Source organism: Meriones unguiculatus, chromosome 4 (assembly GCF_030254825.1).
Source record: "Meriones unguiculatus strain TT.TT164.6M chromosome 4, Bangor_MerUng_6.1, whole genome shotgun sequence".
NCBI classification, from domain to species: domain Eukaryota; kingdom Metazoa; phylum Chordata; class Mammalia; order Rodentia; family Muridae; genus Meriones; species Meriones unguiculatus.
The window spans coordinates 17,831,303-17,857,074 of record NC_083352.1 but is presented as its reverse complement, the minus strand read 5'-3'; the positions used below and the strand labels follow the sequence as shown (position 1 = coordinate 17,857,074).

General features: G+C 41.7%; 1 protein-coding gene and 1 pseudogene across 2 annotated transcripts; both read left to right on the top strand.

Moving 5' to 3' along the window:
- Position 1: 1 nt before the first annotated feature.
- Positions 2–20,872, top strand: Bag4 (BAG cochaperone 4). 2 transcript variants are annotated; one of them, XM_021627611.2, is made up of 5 exons: positions 2–625; positions 7,057–7,161; positions 15,214–15,471; positions 16,850–17,101; positions 17,942–20,872. In XM_021627611.2, exons 1-5 carry the CDS (start codon positions 137–139, stop codon positions 18,425–18,427), a joined length of 1,590 nt encoding a protein of 529 aa, XP_021483286.2. In that variant the 5' UTR covers positions 2–136; the 3' UTR covers positions 18,428–20,872. The 2 variants fall into 2 exon arrangements, with proteins under 2 accessions (XP_021483286.2, XP_021483287.2); XM_021627612.2 differs by having other exon boundaries at positions 4–574.
- Positions 7,477–10,968, top strand: LOC110540820 (electron transfer flavoprotein subunit alpha, mitochondrial-like; annotated as a pseudogene).
- Positions 20,873–25,772: the final 4,900 nt, after the last annotated feature.

Genomic DNA, 25,772 nt, shown 5'->3' with positions numbered 1-25,772 from the left:
CGGCGCCGTTTTCTTCCCGTCCGGTCAGTGAAGCGGAGTCCTGGCCCGGTGGACGAAGGACGGGTGTTGCCACCCGCGTGACGACCGGCGCGGTTCCCCTCCTCGCTTCCCTGCTCGGAGGACCCGGTGGAGGTGTATGGTCCATGTCCGCTCGGCCCTCGGCGTGCAAGGGGCGGGACCGGCTCGTGATTGGCTGCAGCCGTCCGACCCCCTTCGCCGTCCTCCAGTCCCTGTCGCCCGCTGGCGCCTGCGCAATGAGCCGGCCGTGGGGGGCGGGAAGCGCTTCGCGGCTGCGGAGCCCATGTCGGCCCTGAGGCGCTCGGGCTACGGCCCCAGTGACGGCCCTTCGTACGGCCGCTACTACGGGCCCGGGGGAGGCGATGTCCCGGTGCACGTACCTCCGCCCTTGTACCCTCCGCTTCGCCCCGAGCCTCCCCAGCCTCCGGTTTCCTGGCGGGGGCGCGGGGGCGCCCCGGCCGAGACCACCTGGCCGGGAGAAGGCGCAGGTGGCGATGGCTACTACCCCTCTGGAGGCGCCTGGGCAGAGCCGAGCAGAGCCGCGGGAGGCCACCAGGTAGGCTCCCCGGTCCTTCCCGGGGGTGCAGCGGGGAAGTCACGGGCGGAGGTGAGGACCATTGGGGGTGTTCCACTTAGGGTTGGTTACGACTCGGGTTTCTGATTTGTTGTCGTTCTTCTGGGGAGGGTGCAGAGACGAGGAGGGCTGGAGACGTAAGTGAGGGGGCTGTGGGCTTGGCTTCCATCCGTCCCTTCGTGTTTACTTCAGCCATCGTAAGTGTGCCTGCTGCCACCCAAAACCGAAAAAAAATTCTTCTGCGCTGGCTCCCTAAGCTTGGTAACAGGCTGCGGGCTGTCGCTCTCTCCCGAGAGCTAGAGCGGAGCGATTGGGCTGTTAACAATTTATCCTGCGTGGCTAAGGGAGCTGCGGCCCCGGTCCTTCCTTACTCAGCAGCCCCTCCCGCGGGGAAAGGATCTGTGCGGGCCGGGCTGATCTTTCAGTCCCTTATCACTAAAGCTCTGCCTGGGATTGAATCACGAAAAGTCAGTGCTGTAAAGTACCTCTGTGTTCTGTTGAATCATCACAAGACTGCAAGGCCGTGTTATTAATGCTTCCCAATTTTTGAATGAAGAAGGCTCTGAGAGTCAGGTTCACTTGTTTAATATGTTTGGACCTATAACATTTTATTACTTGTATGCATGCTAAAAATACATATTTCTATTTCCTCTTTGTACGGAGCCATAGTTACAGGATGGTGGCGCACATCTTTTAGCCTTCAGACATCGTTATTTGCTGAAAATTTAATGGTGAAATTCTCACACATTAATGATGGGGTTGTAAAATAGTGCAGTGCTTTGGAAAAATAGCTGAGTCTTTTCTAAAACTTCTGGCAGAGAGTTAGCTTATGATCCGGCAGATCCACCTGTAAGTTTACTCAAGAAATGGAAAACAAGTGGTGGAGCACGCCCTTAATCCCAGCACCCTGGAAGGAGAGGTAGGCCAGCCAGCCTGTTCTACATAGTGAGTTCCATCCGGGACAGCCAGGGCAACATGGTGAGACCCCCTCTCAAACAAAGAACAACAACAACAAAAAGAAATGGAAAACAGTATTTTCATAGTATCATTAATTAATAGCCCAAAATTGGAAATAACTCATACAGTTATCACTGATAATGCTGGAGGTATGTTTTAGAACATGACACCTAGAAAGGCATGGATTTCGCCCCATACATTCTTGTTTTAACATGATTGAACCTTAAATAGATCATGTGTGCTGGATGAAACTAGTCACAAGGATTGCATGTCATACTGCATGACTCCATTTATATATAGGGCCCAGAGTAAGCAATTCCTAGAGACAAACACTGGTGAGCTGCTGGGGTTGGGGACTGGAAGGAATTGTTGAAGAGCTGGGCTTTGAGGTGATAACAGTATTCTGAAGTTAATGATGATGGTTTCCCAATTCTGAGTGTCCTAAAAACTACTGAATTGTACATTGAAAAAATTAAATTAATAAAAACATCACTTCTTTAAAAATTGTGTAAGAGTAGAAATAGGTAGTGTTAACTGTGAAAACGGATGCGCATTTTCATTGCTGAATTTGTAAGTCGGATGGGATAAGTAGGCCGTGGACTTTAATCACATGGTCTAACGATGAAGCACTCAGCCTTTTAAGTACCCAAATTAAAGACAGTTGATGAGGAAAAGGAGTTGAGATTTAAACTGCTGACTGGCTTCTATTGAGTTTGCTATATTTTCAAACTAAACGCCTCAGAGACAACAGCTGAAACAGGGAAATAGAAGTTCTTTTTACAGTTTTTTGTTGGGGAAAGACTTGCTGAAGTTAAAGTTCAGCATCCTGTAGGGAGCCATGAGGTTTGGTTGAAGTAGAACTGTGTGTATCAGACAAGTTATGGTGCTAGAGTAATTTGAAATAAACTGAAAATGTATAATGGGCATTTGTAAGTCTTTTTTTTTTTTTTTCCAAGACAGGGTTTCCCTGTGTAGCCCTATCTGTGGTGGAACTCCATCTGTAGACCAGGCTAGCTTTGAACTCACAGAGATACTTCTGTCTCTGCCTCCTGAGTGCTGGGATTAAAGGTGTGTGGCTCTATGCCCAGTCCAAGGGTGGAATTTCTTATACACCCATAGAAACAAATCAAAGATATGCATGTTGTCAAAATATGCTTTTTTTTCCCCCCTAAATCTACAATCTTAACTCTATTGGCTTTTTACTAAATTTTATAGTATGTGGGAAATTAAAGAAAAAAGGGAAGTACATGGCCAGGGATGCGGCGCACCTTGCAGGTGTGAGGGTTGGGGCTTTGGATCCCTAGAATGCATGGAAATGTTGGGTGGCTATAATTTCACCTTGAGAAGGCTGAGGGCTTGGCTAGCAAGACTACCTATAGCTAGTGGGAGGGCTCTGGGTTTGATTGAGAGAGCCTGCCTCATTGAGTGAGGTGGAGGAGCTATTGAGGAAATCAGCCTCAGGCCTCCCTATGCAGGTGCACCCCACACACCTTTGTTTCCGCACATGCAAACGTGAATATGCACACACATAGGAAAGGGGGGAGTATGGGCAAATTTTTTCTTTTCTTTTTTTTTCTCCCAAGTGGGATTTGAACCCAGGACCTTGTGTACTTCAGGCATACCCTCTACTGGTGACCTACTTATACCTGTAACCCTACAGGGAGCTTTAAGAATCTACCTAGAACATGTGATCTTTGGACACTAATCTTCAGTGTTCCTGTACATACTTTGTGTTATGTACATTGAGGGCCTCTTATAACTGAGGCTGGCCTCAACTCACTGCGTAGCCATGCAGGATCTTTACTTTCTCAGCTTCATGCCCGTACCTCTCAAATGCTGAGATTATAGGTGAGCCCTACCCTGCCCTGTTTTGAAATTAACATTTAAGCCCAGCTGGTGATGGCTCACAGCATTTGGGAAACAGACCAGTAGATCTCTGGGTTCAAGACCAGTCTGTTCCACAGAGTGAGTTCCAGGATAGCCAGGCCTCACAGAGAAACCTTGTCTTAAACAAACAAAACAATATGACAAAGTTAACATATTTAAATATGATGTAGGGAAAAATTGGAAATACCTCACTTTCACCAGTTTTTTAAGAGAGCAACTTCCAGCACTGGAGAGATGGCTCCGTGGTTAAGAGCACTGGCTGCTCTTCCAGAGGACCTGGGTTCAATCCAGCAGCCACATGGTGGCCCACAACTGTGTAACTCTGGGTCCAGGTAGTCTGATGCCCTCTTCTGGCCTACTCAGGCACCAGGCACATACATGGTGCATATACATACGCGTTTTTGTAACATTTCTATCCTGTTGTCACTGCTCTTGGTTAGCCACCGCAGCTGGATGGTAAAATCCTGTTGTTGAAGGCACCGCACACTTTGCGGTACAGAGAGAAATCAAAGTGAAGCTGAGCTGGCAGCTTCCTCCCTGCAGGCTCATTTTCATAATGCCTTGTGTGGCTGTGCAGGCTGCTTGAAAACAATTTATCAACAGTCTTAATAAGGTATGGCTCCATGCTGCACCACTAACTTGCCCGGTAAAATGTGCCTTTCTGTGTGATAGTGGCATGACTGTTACAGGGTTAATGAACCGCTTTGTATTTGAGTCCCACTTCACAGGGAGAATTCATGCCTGGTACTCTAAGCCTGTTCAGAACCTTTGGCTGGGGAGGCCATAGACCCTAATGCGAAAACTGCTACTACTGTTGTTTTGCTAAATGGACAAATTGTGCCCACCAAAGAGCTTTCTTCTAATTATTTATGTTTACGTTTACAGATTAGTGTTGTTCTTGGGTTTGGTCAAAGGTTTGTTGTTGTTGGTAGTGGTGGTGGGGATTTGTGTGGGTGGTGACTAATGCTGAGACGCCTAACTGGTTACTGTGCTGAAAAAAGTGATTGCTGAATGCTCAGCCCTAAATAGGTCATGCATTTTATCCCCTCCAAGGATCAAAGAACGTTATGGAAGTGGGAGTGGAAAGAATGTAAGCCAGAGAAAGGAGTGGGGTGTTATGAAAGACTGTCTACAGGGTGTGACATGATCACTGCATTGATGAATTGTATTGCAGCTGACATTACCCATTTAAGATCTGCATATGATTAAGCTCAGCAGCATTTCATCATAGATGGAGGAGAGGCTCATGAGGTCCCACCTTTCTGAGGATTTACAGGCCATGAACAGATGCTAGTACAGAGTGGTTGACAAGGCACCATCTCTTCCAGAGGAGCTGTTGGCAGTTAATAGTTGCCGGGGGTGAGGTGGGAGGTGATCTTTAGTGCCATAGCCACTGTTAAATTGTCTGTGCTCCTGTAAATATCCCCTCATCCATGCTCATGTGAGCAACCCTAATTAAATGTATTTAGAGATTTGAGGTGACAAAAAAAAAGTGAAACTGTTTCTGAAGACTATATAATTGCTAACAGTGCTGAGTGCCTACTTGAGACTTATGGTCAAAGTGAAAACACAGTTGGGGTGTTTGGCAGGCCTGTGATTCCAGCTTTTGAGGTAGCTTAAGATGGGAGGATAGAAAATTTCAGGCCAGGCTGGCAACTCCATAAAACCCTCTCTCAAAAATAATGAGTGGCTAGGGATATACCACACTGATAGAACACTTGCCTAGCATCACAAAACTCTGGGTTTAATCTCCAGTGTGGGAAGAAAAAAACCAAACTAAACAACACCAAGGGAGAAAAAAAATAGAAGCTGCTTGCATTTTCTGTATACAGCAGATAACTTGCATTTCAGTGTGGTTTTTTGTGAGGGAAGTCTATCTGAAGAAAGAAAAGCAAGGAGCTATGGTGTTAGGAAGCTGAGTCAGGAAGAGAGGAAGTGTAAAGAGTATGGAGGATATAGGTAGTTAAATTGAACCTTAAAGATTCACCTGGAAGGACTGACTTGTAGTAGTCCCAAGATTTAGGGCACCACATCTAGGGCAGTCAGCTTCAGCCCTTGTCTTCTCTTTACTCATGATTTAAATTTTTGGTAGCGAGTGTAGATACACAGTAACTAACTCTAGGTTTAATCCAGTGTAACCAACAAACAACAAAAACTAACAGTCAAAAGCACTCTACTTTAAAGGAAATAAAAATGGTTTATGGCCAAGCGTGCACTTAATCTGTAAGTTCAAAGCAGAGTAACACCTCGCTGAATAGTAAACACATCATGTTAAGCTAGGCAGCCAGAGAGGTTTCAGAATTGGTTTGGGGGATTTTTACAAGAGGTTAGTGGCATATTGCAGTTATTTTGAAGACAGCATGGAAAGATGGTGCTATCACAGCTAGACTTACGCCTTCCAGTGGAGGATGTTCTGTACGGGTGGACGACTCTGAAGTTATAGGCTGTAAGCAAAAGGCTTAGCCGCAGGGAAAATACTGGAATTAAAAAAGGTGTGCTTGGAGTAAACTCGTGTTGTAGTAGTTTTGTCTTCCAAAGTTATTAGGTAAGTATAAATCTAAACAGTGACAAATAACTGCTATTTTGTATTAGTTAAAGAGGGTAAATACCTCATATTTGAAATGTTTGTGACCAAAAGTATTTCAGGTTTCAGAATTAATTTTTTTTTTTTTTTTTTTTTTTTCCTGAGACAGGGTTTCTCTATGTAGCCTTGGCTGTCCTGGACTCGCTTTGTAGATCAGGCTGGCCTTGAACTCATAGCTATCCTCATGCTTCTGCTGGGCTTACAGATTTGCCTCACCATGTCCAGCTTTGTTTCAGACTTTTGAAAGCATTAAATGTACATGTGTCTTTGAAGGTAACTATACAGCATTTTAATGCCCTTGCAATTTGTTTGTTTTGCTGCACTGGGAATGGAACCCAGGGCGTTGACTGTGCTTAGCCAAGTGCTCTGTCACTGAGCCATACACACATTACATGCATTTTGACTGCAGCTCATCACATCAGATCAAGTGTGAATCTTTCCTCTTGGGATGGCATATCAAAGCTCAAAATATCCAGAATTACAGCAGTTTAGATTTCAAATTTTCAGATTGGGTATACTGAAAATGTACTGATGAGAGGTAGTGATTGGCAGTAGATAAAGGCAGACTGCTGTCTGTGGTTTTGTTAGTCACCTTGACATAGGATTCCTTTTCTTATTATTTCAAGTGGCTGGCATATAATGCCAGTCCCTTACCAGATACTCAGTAGCTGTTTTGTTCTGGGGCACATTGTTTACTTTGTAACTTATCTTTTTAAGTGTAATAGTGATTATAATGGCTCTATAGTAGAGATCCTTTTTTGCCTGTTGTTCTTTTTGATGCTCCTAATCTTTTCTCTTGTTAGAGGTATTCATTTTGCTGTCTAACTAGTAGTAAGAGTGAATTTGACATGGTAATGCACACTGTAATTATAGGACTAGGAAGGTAGAGAGGCAGGAGGAATGCAAGTTTGAGTCCCAGTCCTGGGATACCAAGTTTCAGGTCAGCTTTGTGTGTGTAGGGAAACCATTTCAAAAGAAAACATCAACAATAGAAAGAATGCTATTTAACATTGACTTGTTTTCCTTTTTTCCTTAGGAGCAGCCACCATATCCTGGCTTCAATTCTAACTACTGGAATTCTGTGAGAGCGCGGGCCCCATACCCAAATTCATATTCTGTGAGACCAGAGTTACAAGGCCAGGTATGGCTGAAAATTGGCAGATTTTCTTTCTTTTTTTCTCCCTCATACCCTCCCTCCCTCCTTCCTTCCTTCCTTCTTTCCTTCCTTCCTTGTTTTTTGAGACAGGATTTTTCTGTGTTCTGGCTGTCCTGGAACTCTATAGACCAGGCTGGTCTTGAACTCACAGAAATTTCTTCTACCTTCACCTCCCAAGATCTCCCACAGAGATCTGCTTGCCTCTGCCTGGCAGGTGCTGGGATTAAAGGCAAGTGCCACCACCTCTCAGCCCACTTTCCCTTTTCTATATTGGGATTTTGTCTGGTTTAAATAGGTCTTATGCATAAAGTCACAGTCTCTGTGAGTCCATATACATGTCAACCCTTTCATGTTTGGATTATGCAGTTTCCTTGAAGTCATCTATCACCTCTGGCTCTTATAGTGTTTCTGCCTGCTTTTCCACTTAGATCCCTGAGCTTTGAGGGGAAATACTGGGTAAAGACATCCCATTAGGGCTGAGTGCTCCACAGTTTCTTATTCTCTGCACATGGTCCAGTGGTGGGTCTGTGTTACTGACCAGTTTCTACAAGAAGCAGCTTCTCTGATGGGGGCTGAGCAATGCACTGGTCTATGGGTATAGCAATATGTCATTTAGAGTTATTTTATTGCTATGTTCCTTTAACAGAATAGCAGTAGTAGGTTTTCCCTTAGGGCCTGTTACCTATGTAAAGTTCTTGGCCACTTGAGCAATGTTAAGTATGGGTTCCATCTTATGGAGTGGGCCATATATCTAATATTAAAGTGGTTGGTTACTCCCGTAATGTTGTGCTTCTGTTGTACCAGAATATCTTATAGGGAGGTTGCTGATAGAGTTCTCTGTATACCTAGGCAAGCACTTTGTCACTGAGCTACCTCCCTAACCCTGTTAAGAGTTTTATTAAGGGGCTGGAGAGATGGCTCAGTGGTTAAGAGTACTGTCTGCTCTTCCAGAGGTCCTGAGTTCAATTCCCAGAACCCACATGGTGGCTCACAACCATCTACACCCTCTACTGCCCTCTTAGAGCACTATTATGCATTACAAATAAATAAATAAATAAATAAAATCTTTAAAAAAAAAAAAAAAAAAAAGAGTTTTATTAATTCCTGCTTGTGTTTTCTCCTAGAATAGGATCATCATGTGTAATTTCTTCTAAATTTTCTTTTTGGTTTTTCGAGACAGGTTTTCTCTGTGTAACAGAGAGCCCTGGCTGTCCTGAACTCACTTTGTAGACCAGGCTGGCCTCCAAATCACAGAGATCCATCTGCCTGCCTTTGCCTCCACCTCTGCCTCCCCAGTGCTAGGATTAAAGTCGTGTGCCACTACCACCTGGCACATGCTGTTCTTCAACACATTCCTTTTGCTTAAAGAATCTTTTGAGGGCTAGAGAGATAGCTCAGTGGGTAAGAACAGTAGCTGCTCTTTTAGAGGTCCTGAATTCAACTCCTAGCTCCCACTGGTGGCTCACAACCATCTTTAACTATAGTTACATGGGATTAGTTGACCTCTTCTGTTATACAGATAGATGTACCTGCAGATAAAAGTCTACATACATAAAATAAATAAGTCTTTATTTAAAAAAAAAATCTACTTGAACACCAAACTTCCCTGGAGTCTAGATTTCACACACATACACGCATGCGCACGCGCGCACACGCATTGAGTCAGGGTCCCTCTTATGTAGTTGTATTGTCCTTGAATTCCAAGAGATCTACCTGCCTCTGCTGCCCAAGTGCTGGGATTAAAAGCATGTCCACTATTGCCCACCTCTTTTTTTTTTTTTTAAGGATTTATTTATTTATTTATTTATTTATTATGTGTACAGTGGTCTGCCGGCATGTACACCTGCATGCCAGAAGAGGGCACCAGATCTCGCTATAGATGGTTGTGAGCCACCGTGTGGTTGCTGGGAATTGAACTCAGGACCTCTGGAAGAGTGGCAAGTGCTCTTAACCTCTGAGCCGTCTCTCTAGCCCTATGCCCAGCTTTTTATATAACATTTTTCAAAGCATAAACTTCTTTACTATACAAATAATGAGGACAAGCATTTGGATGGTTGGCAGAGGCAGCTATTCCCACAGCTCCAGGTGGCTGAGGCCTTTTTGCTCAGATTTCACAGTGTTTTAGTAATAGCTGAACATGCAAGTGCTTCTTTAGTACCTATTATGATAAACACCATCACATTCATCTTGCTGAAGTATCTTACTTACTGTCTGGAACCAGAGGTGACAAAATGGTGCAAGGTGTTGTAAAGTTGCCGGTGTAACCAAAGTCTGGTAGCTCAGCATGGTACATGCAGAGCCTTCCTTCCAGAGGACACCATTGGTTTTGGAAACTCAAAAAGCAGTTCAGTTACACAGCATCTGTGCTGGAGCATCTGCCTTTTGAAAGAATCTTTTTTCCCAGAATAGCACCCAAACTTGATGTTCCCCCAGTTTCTGACATCATTGAGATCAAGTCACATGACACATTTATGAGAAATTTTCTATGCAGGAAATGTTTTATGAATAGTAAAATACGATGACAAAGTGAAGACGTTTTCTTTTCAGGGAACATCTTTTGAGGCTGCAGCAACAAGTAGAGGTAGTGCTGGTTCAGAAGAGGCACCAACATCTTTGCCAGCAGGAATATCAGAGTGGCTTGACTAGAAGTTGAGGAAAAGTGATCAACCAGAACTGATGCCAAAGTGTTGTTATATGGGGTCTGAAGAATAGGGTCTTAAGTTGCCAGATGATTGGCAGATCAGCTACATGCTGCAATTGGTGCCTCCCTTGCTGCTCTAAAGATGGCTTTGTTCTAATGGCATGCAAGTCGGTCAGACAAGAAAGTAGTAGCTCTAGAACTTTATGTTGCTGTCGGGATATCTGGAGCTGTGCAGTGTTTGGCTGGGATGAAGGACAACAAGATAATTGTAGCTATTAACAAAGACCCGTAGCTCTGACTGTCCAAATGGCAGATATGGAATAATCACAGAAATGTTTAAGGTGGTTCTTGAGGTGATTGAGATACTGAAGGAAAAATAGGTCATGATTGTACCTTAAGAAACTGTCCGGGGCTGGAGAGATGACGCAAAGGGTAAGAGCACTGGCTGAGTTCAGTTCACAGCAACATAACAATAACCATCTATAATGAGATCTGGTGCCCTCTTCTAGCATGAATGCATACATACAGGCAGAACACTGTGTATATATATGTGTGTGTGTGTGTGTGTGTATGTATATATATATATATATTTCTTTTTAAATATTATATATATAATAATAAATACTATAAAAGAAAGAAACTGTCTGAAACCAGGCATAATGGCACATGCCTGTAATCCCAGCACTAAGGGAAGAAAAAGGCAGGCAGTTCTTTATTGAGTTTGAAGACAAAGCGAGTCCAGGACAGCCAAGGCTACACAGAGAAATCCTGTCTCAGAAAAACCAAAAATAAAGTTAAATAAATGAATAAATAAAGTAAAAAGAAAAGTGTCAGGTGTGGTGGTGGGCTTTTAATCACACCGCTCAGGGAAGCAGAGGCAGACAGATTACTGTGAGTTTGCAGCTAGGCTGGTCTACAGAGCAAGTTGGAGGACAGCCAGGGGTACACAGAGAAACCCTGTCTCAAAACAACAACCAAAAAAACAAAAAACAACCAACCAACCAACCAAACAAACAAAAAAACAAAAAAGACAGAAAAAAAAAAGAATACTCTCAGTATACAGGGGGAAATTATAGAAATTCATAAATTTAGGAAAAAATTCTAACAGCAGGCATAATGTCCTTTGATAAACTGATTATTCTTTTTTTCAATTATTTGTGGTTCCAGACAATTATTTTGTGAAATTTTTAAATTTCGTTATATATAACAAAGCTTTTTAAAAGTGTAAATTTATTGTGAGGTGTGGTGGTGTGTGCCTTTTAATCCTGGCGTTTAGGAGGCAGAGGCAGGCAGATTTCTACCAGGTTAACCAAGGCTACATCATGAGGCCCTGTTTCAGACAGACAGACAGGTAGGTAGGTAGGTAGATGATAGATAATTAGGGTTATTAGATATCTGGAAGTGGACATGGTGACATGTCTTTAACTCCTGCTCCTAAGATGCAGAGGCAGTGGGGTGGTAGTGGAACACACCTTTGATTCCAGCATTTGGGAGGCAGAAGCAGGCAGATCACTGAGTTTGAGGCCAGCCTGGTCTACAGAGTGAGTACAAGACAGCCAAGGTCACACAGAGAGAAACCCTGTGTGGAAAAACAAAAACAAACATGCAGATGCAGAGATAAGGAAAATCACCGCACCACTAGAGGCTTCTTGGTGAGTTTCGGAAGAAAACCCTTTTCAGACAGACAGACATCTAAGTGAAGTTGAAAAATAAGGAAAGAAAATAACTCTGCTTGTGCTGCCCTAATATGACTGTATAGGAGATGCATCTTCAGTCTTCCCTCTGCCATCTGTACACACCTCTTAAATGCTTCCATTCAGTTTTTAGTACTCTGTGTGTGATGGGGGAGTGCCGCAGTGCGCATGTGGAAGCCAGAAGACAGCTTTTAGGAGTTCTCTCACTCGTCTAAGGATTAAACTCACGTCATTAGGCTTGCAAAACAACCACCCTTACCCATTAAACTATGTCTGCTGCCCTGTTGCACACTTCTGTGTTTCCCTGTCAGGTTCAGTTTACAGACCCAATGACAAGACCTTCTTTGTTCCAGCCCCCTGTCCCATAGCTCTCAGCCTCTTGAGTGCTGGAATTATGTGCCTGTGACTACCATACCACTTCTTCTTTCTTTTCTTTCATATTAAGAAAATTTCAAACAAAAGTAGAAATAAATGTTCCTCCCAGCTTCAACAAGACTCAACACTTGACCATCTTGTGTTGTCTTTGTAGTATTTTCTTGGAGTATTTTTGAAACAAATACCAAATAACGTATTTTGTTGCTTTTAAATAAATCTAAGTATGTGTATTTAAAAACAAACAAAAAACTACCTTGTAGTGGTAGTTTAAATGAGTCTGTGCTGGCCCTCATAGACTCTGACGTGTGAACACTTGATCTCCAGTTGGTGGTACTTTCTGGGAGATTTAAGAGGTCCGGCCTTGCTTAAATATGTCACTGGGGGTAGGCTTTGAGAGCTGAAAGATTTGAGCCATTCTCAGCTTGCTTTTGTGCTTATAGTTTAAAATGTGAGCTTTCAGCTTACTTCCCCAACCTCCACTCCACCATAATGGAACTCATCCTAGAAAACCAAAAGCCCAAATACACCCTCTCTTAAGTTGCCTTGGTCATGGTGTTTTATTCCAGCAATAAAAAGTCTTAATCACAGATCATGATTAAGACTTTATAAAGGCGTGCCAGCGAGATAACTCAGTGGGTACTTATCACCAAGACTCATCACCGAAGTTCAATTCCTGGAACCCACATGGTAGAAGAGACAAACTCTCACAGGTGTTCTGAGCTCAACATATGTGCTCTGACATATATAACATATGAGCCCACCATCATCCACACTGTAAAATAAGTAAGACCAGGCATGATGGCACACACCTTCATTCCCAGCACTCAGGAAGCAAAGGCAGAAGGATCTCTTGAGTTTAAGGCCCAGCCCTATGTACGTAACAAGTTCCAGGCCAGCCAAGCCCCTTAATGAGACCCAGCTCAAAAAAGAAAAGGAAGTGAGTAAAGAGATGTAAGAAATAAAGCAAAGAAAATTACAAGGAAACAATTCTAAAATTAAATCTACTTGTTTCTAACAGTAAACTGAATAAAATTTCTTAAGAATGATCCTTGGGGCTGGAGAGATGGCTCAGCAATTAAGAGCACTGGCTGCTTTTCCTAAAGGTCTGGGTTCAATTCCTAACACCCTCATGTCCACTCATAGCTCTCTGTAACTCCAGTTCCAGGGGTCTTACAGACATATACAAAGAAAACACCAATGCATGTGAAATAAAAAATTAAAAGATATTTTTTCTAAAAATAGTCTTTATTCTGTTTAGTCATTTGATTATCATAGGACATGGCATCTAGGTTCTATGACATTTTGTGTAACTCATATTTTAAGAGTTACTCATTTTCATTTTATATATATATGGGTGTTTTACCTGCTTGTATACATGTGTAGCACATATATGCAGTGTCCGTAGAGGCTTGAAGGGCAGCGGATTGCCTGGAAGTAGAATTGCAGATGGTTGTAAGTCTGGAAACTGAACTTCGGCCCTCTGGAGGAGCAGCAAGTGCTCTTAACTGCTAAGCTATCCCTCCAGCCCTGTACTATTTTGTGTAATTACAGATAATGTACATAACAACTTCATGCCTGTGACTTTTTTTTTTTAGTTGAATGATTTCCTTGGGAAGTAATTACAGACCAAAAAGTCACGTGGCATTTTATCAAATCTCGACCTTTGTATTCTATTAAGGAGTTATTTTTTTAGACTGAAAACCTCAAGGGTTTATGGGGAATATATTACTTGGCTCTTTAATCTTTTATTGTCCCTGACCACACATGCAATTCTTTGGGCATTTGTATTTTGTTTCTCTTGTTTTAATTTGGTTTTGAACATGTCTTACTAAGGTAGGCCAGGCTTTCTTCTATCTTGTAATCCTCCTGCCTCATCCTTAGACTGCTAGCTACAAACTTGAAATTCTTCCTGCCACATCCTTCTGGGATTACATACAAATGCCAATACAGCCATTTTAATTATGTAGTGGAAATGAAAAGGATTTGAGACAGCAGTGATTACAAGAGAACGCGATTCTGTGTTTTCACTGTTTTAAAAAGCTAAAGTGGGACTGTGGAGATGGCTCAGTGGACAAAGTGCCTGCCATGCAAGCGTGATGACCTGAATTTGGGTTCCTAGAGCCACATAAAAGCTGAATGCAGCAATGTGTCTATAATCCCTAGCCTGAAGTATAAAACAGTGAATAAGAGACCCTGAGTCAAACAAGCTCAAAGGCAAGGGGAAGGCAAGGACCTACTGTCTAGATTGTCCTCTGACCTCCACAAGCATGCTGTGACACATGCATCCTCCACCTCTCTCTCTTTCTCTTTCCCTCTCTTACACATGCACAGAAAATAATAGAAAACATTTAGGAAATAGTTTCAGTTTAGAGCTTAGCTTTAATCTTACTTGGAGCATTTAGCAGGATTCTGGATATCAACAGTGTAATAGTCTGGGTAGATAATTTAAAACTACAGGAAAAAGGACTGGCACTATATCTTGGAGGTAGCACACTTGTCTGTCTTGCACGAGGCCCTGGGTTTAGTCCCCAGCACTCTTTAAGGCAGTAATCAAATTACAGCAAACCACACTAGTAAGAGTGTACTGAGGAGTGTCTCTTTATCTGTTGTTGGTGTTGTCTGGGAAGCTGGGTGGTTGCATAGTTCAGTATGGACTGTAAAGTCAACCTGGGTTCATTTTTTTTAACTCACCATAATACATACAATAATGTAATCACCATCTGTTGGGCATATTGTGTACCTGCTAAGTCATTTATTTTTGTTATCTCAGTTTTTCTTGATACTGTAAGTTAAGTTTAGGCTCTTCATTTTTCTGTTAGAAAACTAAAGCTAAAAAAAATAAAAAAGAAAAGAAAACTAAAGCTAAGAGCAATTAAATATAAAAGCCTATTACAGTCTGAGGTCTGTTTCTATGGTGTTCCCCCCCCCTTCTATTATATAATAGAATTTCCTTTTTTTTCTCTAGCTAGTCCCCCAGGTTTCCTAGAGTTGCCTCCTGTGGGCACAAGTTCTCTGCTTGGAGATGTAATTGTGAATTATATTTAAGAAAATGTTTGAGAAGGCCATTACCTTGTCACTTTATCTGTCATCACAATATATCCTTCCATTGATGCCACATAACTTACATAAACTCATAGCCTGAGTTTAATATGTAGTTTGATGGTAGAGAATAGTGACGAGAAAGAGCACTTCATAGACTACTTGGGTAGCTTATATTTCATCAGTTCCTGATATCTTTTCTTCTAAAGTTTTCAAGGTTGGACATTAAAGGCATTTCATGCCTTCAACCCATTTATCTCTTTTCCCCCTGGTTTTCCTTTTCTGCAGGGTGTGAGTTCTTACGCAAATGGAGCATATGGTCCCCCGTACCCTCCAGGCCCTGCAGCAAGCAGTGCCTCATACTCTGGGGCTTACTATGTACCTGGGTATACTCAGAGCAGTTACTCCACAGAAGTTCCAAGCACCTACCGGTCACCTGGGAACAGCCCAACCCCAGCTTCCCGTTGGGTATACTCCCAGCAGGACTGTCCAACAGAAGCACCACCTCCTCTGAGAAGTCAGGTGCCAGGATATCCTGCTTCCCAGGTAAGCAGTTTCCTTTCAGGGAGAAATGTTTCTACTTCCTGCATTGTAAACAGAAAGTAGAGCCCTCCACACCCCAATTCTCATGAGGCAGAGGCAAGCAAATCCCTTTGATTTCAAGATCATCCAAGGCTACAATAGTGTGGCCTTGTCTCAAAAATAAAACAAAAAAGAAAGCACTGTAGATGTTCAGAGTTTTGTTTTGTTTTTTTAAAGCGAGGGAAGGGTCTTTTATGTTGATGCCTAAATTGAATTTGGCTGAAGGTACCTTAAAAATGTCACAGTCATAATTGTTTTAAATCCTAACTTATATTTATTATTTGTGTGCATGATGCGAGTTGTGGGGGTTGACACACATGTACCACAGCCATGTGTAGAGGTCAAAGGACAGCTCTGTGGTGTTTTTCTTTTCACCTTCTGTGGGTTCCAGGGATCAAACTCAGGTCCCCAGACTTGCATAGCAAGTACCTTTACCTGCTGAGCCATCTCTCCAGCCCAAAATTTATTATTTCTTTCTCTTTCTTTCTTTCTTTCTTTCTCTCTCTCTCTCTCTCTCTCTCTCTCTCTCTCTCTTTCTTTCTTCTGCTTCTTCTTCTGCTTCTGCTGCTTCTGCTGCTTCTGCTTCTTCTGCTTCTTCTGCTGCTGCTTCTTCTACTTCTGCTTCTTCTTCTGCTTCTGCTTCTTCTGCCCTGGGCACCTGGAACTCCCTGTACAGACCTGACTGGCCTCAAACTCACAGCAAATGGCCTACCACCACCATACCTGACTCCTCCTTTGTCCTCCTTTATTTTCATGACTGTATATGCACATACATGAATGCAGGTACTCACAAAGACCAGAGGTGTGAGAACCCCAGGAACTGGAGTGATGGGTTTGGGAACCACTTGATATGGCATCTTGGACTTGAACTTGCGATCTTCTAGAAGAGCAGTTTGTGCTCTTAATGACTGAGACATATTTCCAGCCCCCATGAAATTTCTGTAATAAAATAAGTCTTTAGTTGTTGCTTGACACTTTCCCTAACTTAATCTTCTCCAACACTGTTGGGTGTACAGTAATAAGCTATGAATATGCCATGCTTATTGTTTCAAGAGGAGTTTTGTTGTTCTGTGTTATAGCGTATGGATTTATCTGTCTGTAATGTTTTTGGAAAATACTTGCTTCGCCAAGTGAATTTAAGTCTTACTCCCAAGTCTTTCACCGGCTCTGTTCTTTGTGCTTTGGAAGTCAGATTTTCTCAGGTGTGGAGAATTTTTGGTAACTGATGAATGAGTTACTAACAGGTCAGGACCTGTTTATGCTATTTTTATTACTTTTTAAACTCTTTGTTTTCTAAGTAGTAGCCAAACAGTATACATTTGTTTTTTTTTCCCCAATCTAGAACCCTGGAATGACACTGCCCCATTATCCTTATGGAGATGGCAACCGCACTGTGCCACAGTCAGCAGCGACTGTACGGCCACAAGATGATGCATGGGCTTCTGGTGCTTATGGGATGGGCCCCCGTTACCCCTGGCCTTCAGCTGCACCCTCAGCACCCCCTGGCAATCTCTACATGACGGAAAGTGCTTCACCATGGCCTGGCAACAGTTCTCCTCAGCCACCCCCTTCACCACCACCCCAACAACCTAAGGTAGGAGACCTTCTAAATGCTGTTCTTTTGATCTCTAGGTAATTAAGAGTACACAAGGTAACACTTCTGTATTGGTTTGTGTTGAATGAAAAAAACTTGGTTTGGGGATTTTTTTTTGTTGTTCTTACCTGTTTTTGTACTCTCATTATTTTTTATGTATATGGATGTATTGGCTGCCTGTATCACTATGCGCCATGTGTGTGCCTAGTATCCTTGGAGGCCAGATCCCTGGAACTAGAGTTACAGACAGTTAGGAGCTACCTTCTGGCTATTCAGAATCTAATTTGGGTCCTCTGGATATCTTAAAAAAAAAAAAAAAAAAAGAAAAGAAAAATTCTTATATTCTGCTGTGATACTGTCTGAATATTAAACAGAATCAAGCACTTTCTTTTACAGCCTCAAATGATATGTGGAAAGAGATGTAAAACAATGTGAAGTAGCACACATTGGCTTGTGTGGGGGTTGTTTACATAAGCCACAGACAAAATACTGTCTGCTTTAGGCTATGCTTCAGAGGCTTCTACTATTTAAGGAGGAAAACTAATGATTAGATCACTGGATGAATTGTGAGTTAGTAAGATCGATTGTGAAGTATTCACAAGAATGACATGCATTGATGTATTTTCCAGCCATCATATGTAGGCATTCTGTGCCTTTTTCTTAAAAGAGTTCTCCCTTTTATCTCCTTAACAGTGTTCTCTTGATGATTAAGGTGGGAGCCAGTTTTATTTGTGTGAAAGTACTTTTCAAGTAGTTTCCTGGTCAGTGAAAGATGTGTATCTGACCTTGATGCCTGCCTATTAAAACAGCTTTTTTTCCTTTCTGTCTTCCTGTTTCAAGGATTCCTCATACTCCTATAACCAGTCCAGTCATGGCATGAACAGGCACACCTTCCCTTGCAGTGTCCATCAGTATGAGTCTTCAGGAACAATGAACAATGATAATTCAGACCTTTTGGATTCTCAAGTCCAGTATAGTGCTGAGCCTCAGTTGTATGGTAATGCTGCCAGTGAACATCCTAGCAGTCAAGTTCCAAGTAATAATCTCTCTGAAGAGTGTTTCTCTACAGATGAAGGCACTCCTCCAAGTATTAAAAAGATCATCCATGTGCTGGAGAAGGTCCAGTATCTTGAACAGGAAGTAGAAGAGTTTGTTGGAAAAAAGACAGACAAAGCTTACTGGCTTCTGGAAGAAATGCTGACAAAGGAACTTTTAGAACTGGATTCTGTGGAAACTGGAGGCCAGGACTCTGTCCGTCAGGCCAGGAAAGAAGCTGTTTGTAAGATCCAGGCCATACTGGAAAAATTAGAAAAGAAGGGATTATGAAATAATGTGGAATGAAGGGTAAGCCTGTTATTAATTTGGCCAAAGAACTCTTTAATTTGGTTCATTACTATCTTTGAAAAGCCTGTTGCGACAAGAAACAGCACATTCCAGCTTTTTTCTGACCTAAAACATGAAAGGAGGGGAAAAAGGGGAAGCTGGCAGAGGAATGGAAGAATACCAGCTACAAGATTCTTTCCAGCTTTCGGGTGACTGAACACAGTCGGAACCTGGAACCGTCAGCTTTGCCAAGTAGACCCTCTCCTCACTTCATGGATGTCTAGGCTGCTTCTCATCAAGCTACAGGAGGGAAATAGACACTAGTAACAGGTTTTCAAAGACATGTCTGGGACACACAGGCTGTTTTATAAGCATCTGGACTGTCACATTTTTGTGCATTGTGGCTGCATATACTTCATGTGTATATTATAGCTTAGACTCTTGAACCTCTGTTTTGTTTTGTTATTTGCAGGTCACAAATGTAATACTATTCTACTTCTTGGTACATTTTGTAGTAATATGTTTAATATAATCAAATTGTCAGCCAGATAGATGGGCAATTCTAAACAAATTCATATCCTTTTACCACTTGAAAATATTGCAGTGTGTAGTGGGCTCCTGAAGTCAGTCATTTGTCTCCCTTTTTGTGTAGCATGTTATGTTAGAGTTCTTCCCACTTCTGCTCTTCATAGTAGTCGGGAATGTGACTTTGGAAATTACATTAACATAAGAATGAAAATGTTTGTAAATTCTTTGCTTTTTTGTTGTGTTTGGATAAAGATCCACTTTGAAATTGCTTTTTTTTAAAAAACAGTTTCTTTTGGCTATTGCTGCTTCTGTAGAGAGCCTTATGATAAAGACATGAAAACTTAAATGCCACAGTTAGTATAAATAGTGACTGCAAAAGTAACAGATATTGTCTACTGATACCATTCTCCGTTTAATAGTTCCTGTGGGGCAAACTTGAGCTCAGTTGCTAGAAGGAAAAGGAGATTCATGCTCAGGGAATGGAGTCAGCCATAGCTAACGTGAAAAATGCATTATTTTCTTTTCATTGAAATTTGGTCATTCTTTCATAGAATAAATTGCATAGAATTGCCTGTTTCATAAGAAAGATATTATTTATTATTAATAACACTCAATTTAGAGCCAAGTTTAAGAAAGGGGCCTTTCTTGGTTATCTTTATATGTTATTATACAGAGACAGGTAAATTTCCTTGAAGCCTAAAGTGAGTTCTAGCATACAGTGTCTGCTTTTGCAACAAAAGCAGTTTCTTAGTAAAATATCAAAGTGATACTTTTTTTAGACAACAGACCTTTATATTAGTGATATTAAACCTATAGCCATCCATTCTACTCAAAAGAACCAAACCAATGCCAACACAGGATGAGAAGAAATGTGGTAAAATTACTGTCCAGGGGCTGAAGATGTGGCTCAGAGGAGTGTCTGCCTAACATGAAGTCCTGGGTTAAATCCCCAGTGTTGCATAAACCAGGTAGAGTGTAATGCTTGTCTCAGCATCTGGGAGGCGGAAGGAAGAATTGTGGCTTCTGGGTTTATATTTTTAATTATAACAATATTCAGGAGAGGTACAGACTCAGAACTTAAAGATACAAATCATGTTAACTGATTCCAAATGGCCAGTATCGAAGAAAAAGACATTGGTGACCTGTCTTTGAAAATGTAATGAATCTAAAAAGGAAAATAGTATTTATGATTTGTAAAATTTGTTTGACTTTTGACTTGAACTTGATTTGAAACTGAAACAATTTTCTTTTGAAATTTTACATCTAGACTTTTTTAAGGTGTCTAAATTTATATTACTTTGGGGATCATTTTTGTCAAAATCTTGAATAAAGTTACCTATACCTGGCATGATAAACACAGCTGTTTTTTCCCTAGCACCTCTGTTCAATGTGAACGTTTAACAAATCAGCCCCAGTGAAGTTCCTGGAGCCTAGGTTCTCTTTGTCTCTACGTACTGGTGTTGCTTGTTTTAGTTGCTTTTAAAGAATTTAAAGAATGAGTTTTATAAAAACAAAAACAGAAACAAAAGAAGCCAACAACAAAAGGAATGGGGTTTGAAAATACTGCTGTAGTTAGTTGACATAAATAATAACCTTAGAGTGAACCAGATTTTTTTTACATTGCAGGGTAGAGATTAAGTTGTTCTCGAAGGAAAGCCTTGTGAGGGTAATAGCTGATAGAGCTTTCTTCTCTTTTTCATCTTTGACTTTTTTTTTTTTTAATCCCTTTTTGAAAGTCGTGAGTTTAGGGGAGTTCAGCAGGTAAAGGTACTGTCACCAAACCTGAGCACCTGACTTGAATGCCTCAAGGACCCACTTGGGGAAAAGGAGAGGCCTGACTGATTTTCCTCTGGCTTCCATGTGCATACCCTAGCATGCTCGGCTCCCATACTAAAAAATAAATAAGTATAGAAAAAAAAAGTTCTGAGTTTAATGTGTCAACTCTATAGAAAACAGCATTCTCCTGGTCTCACTCTTTTTTATTCTTCAAGAGTAACCACTTAAGGTTGTTAGATTTCTTACTTTTTGTGTTTCCCTTTTATGTGTGTGTGTGTGTGTGTGTGTGTGTGTGTGCGTGCCTGCCTGCCTGTTGCCCTTGGATGCCAGAAGAAAGCATCCGATCCTTTGAAACAAGAATTAGAGTTCGGAGGCACCATCTGAATACTGGGAATTGAACCAGGACCTCTGCAAGAGTAGGAAGTGCCCTTAACGGTTTGCCAACTGTGACACTGAAAGCAACCACCTTCCAGTGTAAGATACCACTTTTGAAATGTATTGCTGGTTATTAAGTGGCACAGTTGTGTCCTTTTCTCTCAATCTTAGAGTTCAGTTGTTTTGTGAGACAGTTCCATGTAGTGCAGATTGGCTTTGAACGTCACGTAGTGTTGGAATGTGCTCTTCTGCCTCAGCCTGCCGAAATTACAGGGATCTTCTGCACCCTCCTACTTTTCTATTTATGGGATGATGATAGGTGCTTCTTTTTCTTCCCTCACATACACATACGCTCAGTCTCTTCCTCCCCACTTCTGAATACAGTTACATAGTCATTTAACCAGAGCTTAGTCCTGGGGTAAGTGGTGATTTCTTGAACAACTTGTTTTCCCTTGGATGCTTATGTCTTTAATGATTTATTTGACCTCTAAGTATTTTCTCAAGATCTGTACATTATTTCATTAGTTTCAGATTCCTGAGGAAGTCTGCTGGAGCCTTTCTTATATATGGAGAATTCCCTTTGCCTCTCATTTTCCTTTTGTGTGTGAGTGTGTGTGGTGTTGGTTTGCTTTTGTTGTTTGGTTGGTTCATTCTTCCTTTCTTAGCTTATTTCAGGAGACACATTTTCAGTGGCTTCCTGGAAAAGAATACGTGGAAAGTGTTGGATTTTATAGCTTGTATACTTTAAAGCGTCAGTCCTGCCACACATTGGCGTCATGGTTCATTAGATGAGTATAAATACTAGGAAATGGTTATTTTAAGAATTGTAGGTTGTTCTGTTGTCTCAAAGTTTGCAGAGTTTAGTTTCCAGAATTACTTTTGAGACGTGTACCACCGTGGTTATTTGCATAGGCCCATTTGAGAGAGGGCAGCTTCCTACGTAGCCTAGGCTGACATCAGGATCAGTAAGTGGCCAGTGATGCCTTGAACCTGGGATTTTCCTGTCTCTAGCTCTCAAGTACTGGGTTTGCAAGTTTATGTGACTATTTGTTTTTTGTTTTTTTAATGGGGTTCTGAGAAACAAACCCAGTGCCTCATGAATTTAGCCAAACATTCTGCCAATGTAGCTACATGTTCAGCTCTAGAAAACATCTTTTTTTTTAAGGGAGTTTTATTTTTGTTTGTGCATGTGTGTTGTTTTGTTTCTTGTTTATTTTATTTTATTTTATTTTTTTTTTGAGGCAGGGTTTCTCTTTGTAACTTTGGCTGTCCTGGACTTGTTTTTGTAGACCAAGCTGTCCTCAAACTCACTGAGAATCACCTGCCTCTGCCTCCAAAAGTGCTAGGATTAAAGGCATGCACCATCTCACCAGCTTTAGCTTGTAAGACTTAAAAAAAAAAAAAATTTTTTTTTTGTTACAAAATTTTTTTTTGTTATGGAATGTAGCAATTAGCTTTGGTGTGAGCCTATATTTTTTCACTTAGGGGCATATTCATTTTGTAAATCATGCCTTTGTATCATGATATTTTCTTGATTTTTATTTGGCGTAAGTTCCTATCTAGGACTACCTTTAACAGAATCACTACCCTATCCTCCCCCCCTTTTTTTTTATGAGGCAAGGTAGGTTGCCCTGCTGTCCTGGAACTATGTGTAGACCAGGCTGGCCTCCAGCTCACAGAGATCTGCCTGCCTCTGCCTTCTGAGTGCTGGGATTAAAGGTGGGCACCACTATGCCCAGCTTGCACAACTGTTTGTAATTTTCCTCTTGAAATTCTCTGTGTGGTTAAATACCTTCCATATTGAGGCTATTAATTTCTTCTTGAATTACAGACTTCCTCCAATGTTGCCTTTTCTTTTAAAGTTTTCATTTTTTATCGTTTTAAAGGTATTTCTCAAAGTCTGTTCTTAGAAGCTGGTACAGTCTACTCACTGTAAGCTTCCTCCTTGGTTACAGCCTTCTCAGCAAGTAGCATGCTCATGTCACTATTTCTGGGATCTCTGTAGACCTTTCCCCAGTGTTCTTGGGAGAGCCACCCCTCACTGCATGGGCCTGTTTGCATGGGATGGTTATACAGAGAGCGGGTAGCCATCCTCTGTGATGGGCTGGTGGTCGGCTCTACGATCAGTCACTAGCCAGAGGACGTGGCTCCCAAAGTACTGTCTGCATCAGGTTGCTCAAGAGTCCCGGGCATGAAGCAGCTAGTAATTGGAGCAGCATACTTGAGCACAGCCCACTGGCCAGTGTCCCTGTTAGACAGTGCTGACATTAACAGGGCTTTTGATAGCAACAATGGCACAAACTGCCAGCAGCAGCTTTCCCACGTCTGTGGTGATGCCTTATGAAAATACTTCTAAGAGACTAGAATTTTTCTGGACCTCACAGCCAGAGTAAATATACCTCAGGTTTACTTATGACTGCTTTCTTACTGTGCACTCAGCACCTGTTTGTTTAATCTGCCTTTAAGCTTCTTGTTGTGACCACCAGCCTTAATTGCCTTGGGCTTCCCATACCACCTAAGCATACAACAATGCACAGCTATAATTTTTAAGTTATGTACTCTTCCATGCCCCTGGCCCACAGGAATGGATGTGGTTTGTATGTGTATTATGATGAACATTTGCCAGAAACAGCAAGTAGGCTGAAAGTGGTTTTATAAAACGAATATCCACCATAAGTGCTGGAAAGTAGCATTGAGATATTGTGTGTTTGTTATCTGGGTTAGTTGGGGGTCAACTGGGAATCAGTGGCTCATTCTTTCCCGATGTGATGCTTTGCTTTCTTTATTGTTCAATGAGTGAACAAAGCCCATTGTTACACACACAGGACAGGAAAAGACAGAACAAGACAATACTCGCAGGCACAAATAAATTAGAACATGAATCAAGAGCAAAGCTACTGTGTGGACCCCTCTCTGGGTAGTGCAGAAAGTGAGTTTCCTTTTTTTTTAAAGGCAGATCCTCCTGTGTAAGGCTCCTATCAAATGGCTAGGATTACTGGCCTACACCATCCCTGGCTGGTTGTGGGCTTTCCAACATTTTATTACAATGAAAACCCAAAACAGCTTCTAGAAAATTCTTGTGCCTAGGGAGATGGTTCAGCTGGTAAAGTTTACATGTGTTTGGCCTGTTTTGATCTCTACTTCTTTTACAATGTGGCACTGTGCACCTGCACCCTAGCACTGGCAAGGCAGAGACAGGAGGATCCCTGGGACTCATTACCCAGCAAGTCCTGTCAAATCAATAAGCTCCAGGTTCAGTCAGAAAAGACAGAGGCAAGTGGATCTATGAGTTCAAGGCCATCCTGATCTACAAAGCAGTTCCAGGACAGCCAAAGCTACATAGACTCTTCCACAAGGTTGATCCAAGGGCCCAAACTCAAGACATCAGGCTTTTATCCCCTGAGCCATCCTGACTGATCACACAACTTCTTTTCAGTTTTTATTTTGAGATAAATGTAGATCCACATGCAGGGTTTCTATTTTAATTGTTTATTTTTGAGATTGTAATTTTATTACAATATTTCTCCCTTCCCTTTCCCCTTTCATTCCCATCCCCATATGCACTTCCTTTTCTCTTCTAAACTCATGGCCTCTCTTTTTCATCAACTGTTATTGCATACGTGTGTGTGTGTGTGTGTTCACGCACGCGCACGATTGTATACATGTTCCTCACACTAATCTATTGAGTTCATAAAATGATGTTTGTATGAATGCTTTCAGGGCTGACCATTTGGCACTGGACAAACAGTTGATGTGTTCTTCCTTGTGAAGGACCCCCTCTCCCAGTCCTAGCTTTCCTCAGTTACCCATAATTCTTTGTGGAATTCTCCCCGAACAGTCTGGTGCTGCATGCAGTTTTCATAAATAATACAGCTAGCTCAGTAGTTGATTGCCAAGTGTTGCTCTTATGTAGGATCAATTTCCAGAACCCACAGCAGACTGGTTACACCACCTGTAACTCCAGTTCTAGAGCATCCATTGCACCATGAGGACACCTGCTCCTAAATACAAATCTCACACACATACACAGGAACTAAAAAATAAGGCACATGATGCAGGGGCTGGAGAGCTGGCTCTGTGGTTAAGAATGCATCGTGTTCTTCCAGAAGATTTGAGTTCAGTCCTCAGAATCCTATCAGGCAGCTCACAACTTCCTGTAACCGTAGCCCCTTTGGATGCAGTGCCTATTCTAGATACCAACAACACTGTATTCAAGTACACGTTCCTCCCCCCAACATATGCACATATTTAAAAAGAAAATCCCAATGATAGAGATGTCATGTACCTTTTACACAGTTCCTTCTGTGGGCAGCAGGTGGCAAACTTTGCTGCGACCAGCTTGGAACTCACTGTAACCAGGCTAGCCTCAAACTTTCCGTGATCCTCTCGAGTGCGAGGATTGAAGTCATGCACCACTCACTATTGGTGGCCATATTTTGCCCATTTTTTAACTGGATTTATTAATAAACTTTAAAAATGGTTTCCCTTTTTAGAAAATCCTGTTGATACACAGATTGTATATTCCAAAATGCATCTAACCCAATTAACATCTATATGGGTTAATATATTTATAATGGTCATCCGTGGTATTTACCTGATAATATTTTTATTTTCTTTTTTAATTTTTATTATTAGTTACATTTTATTAACTCTGTATCCCAGCTGTATC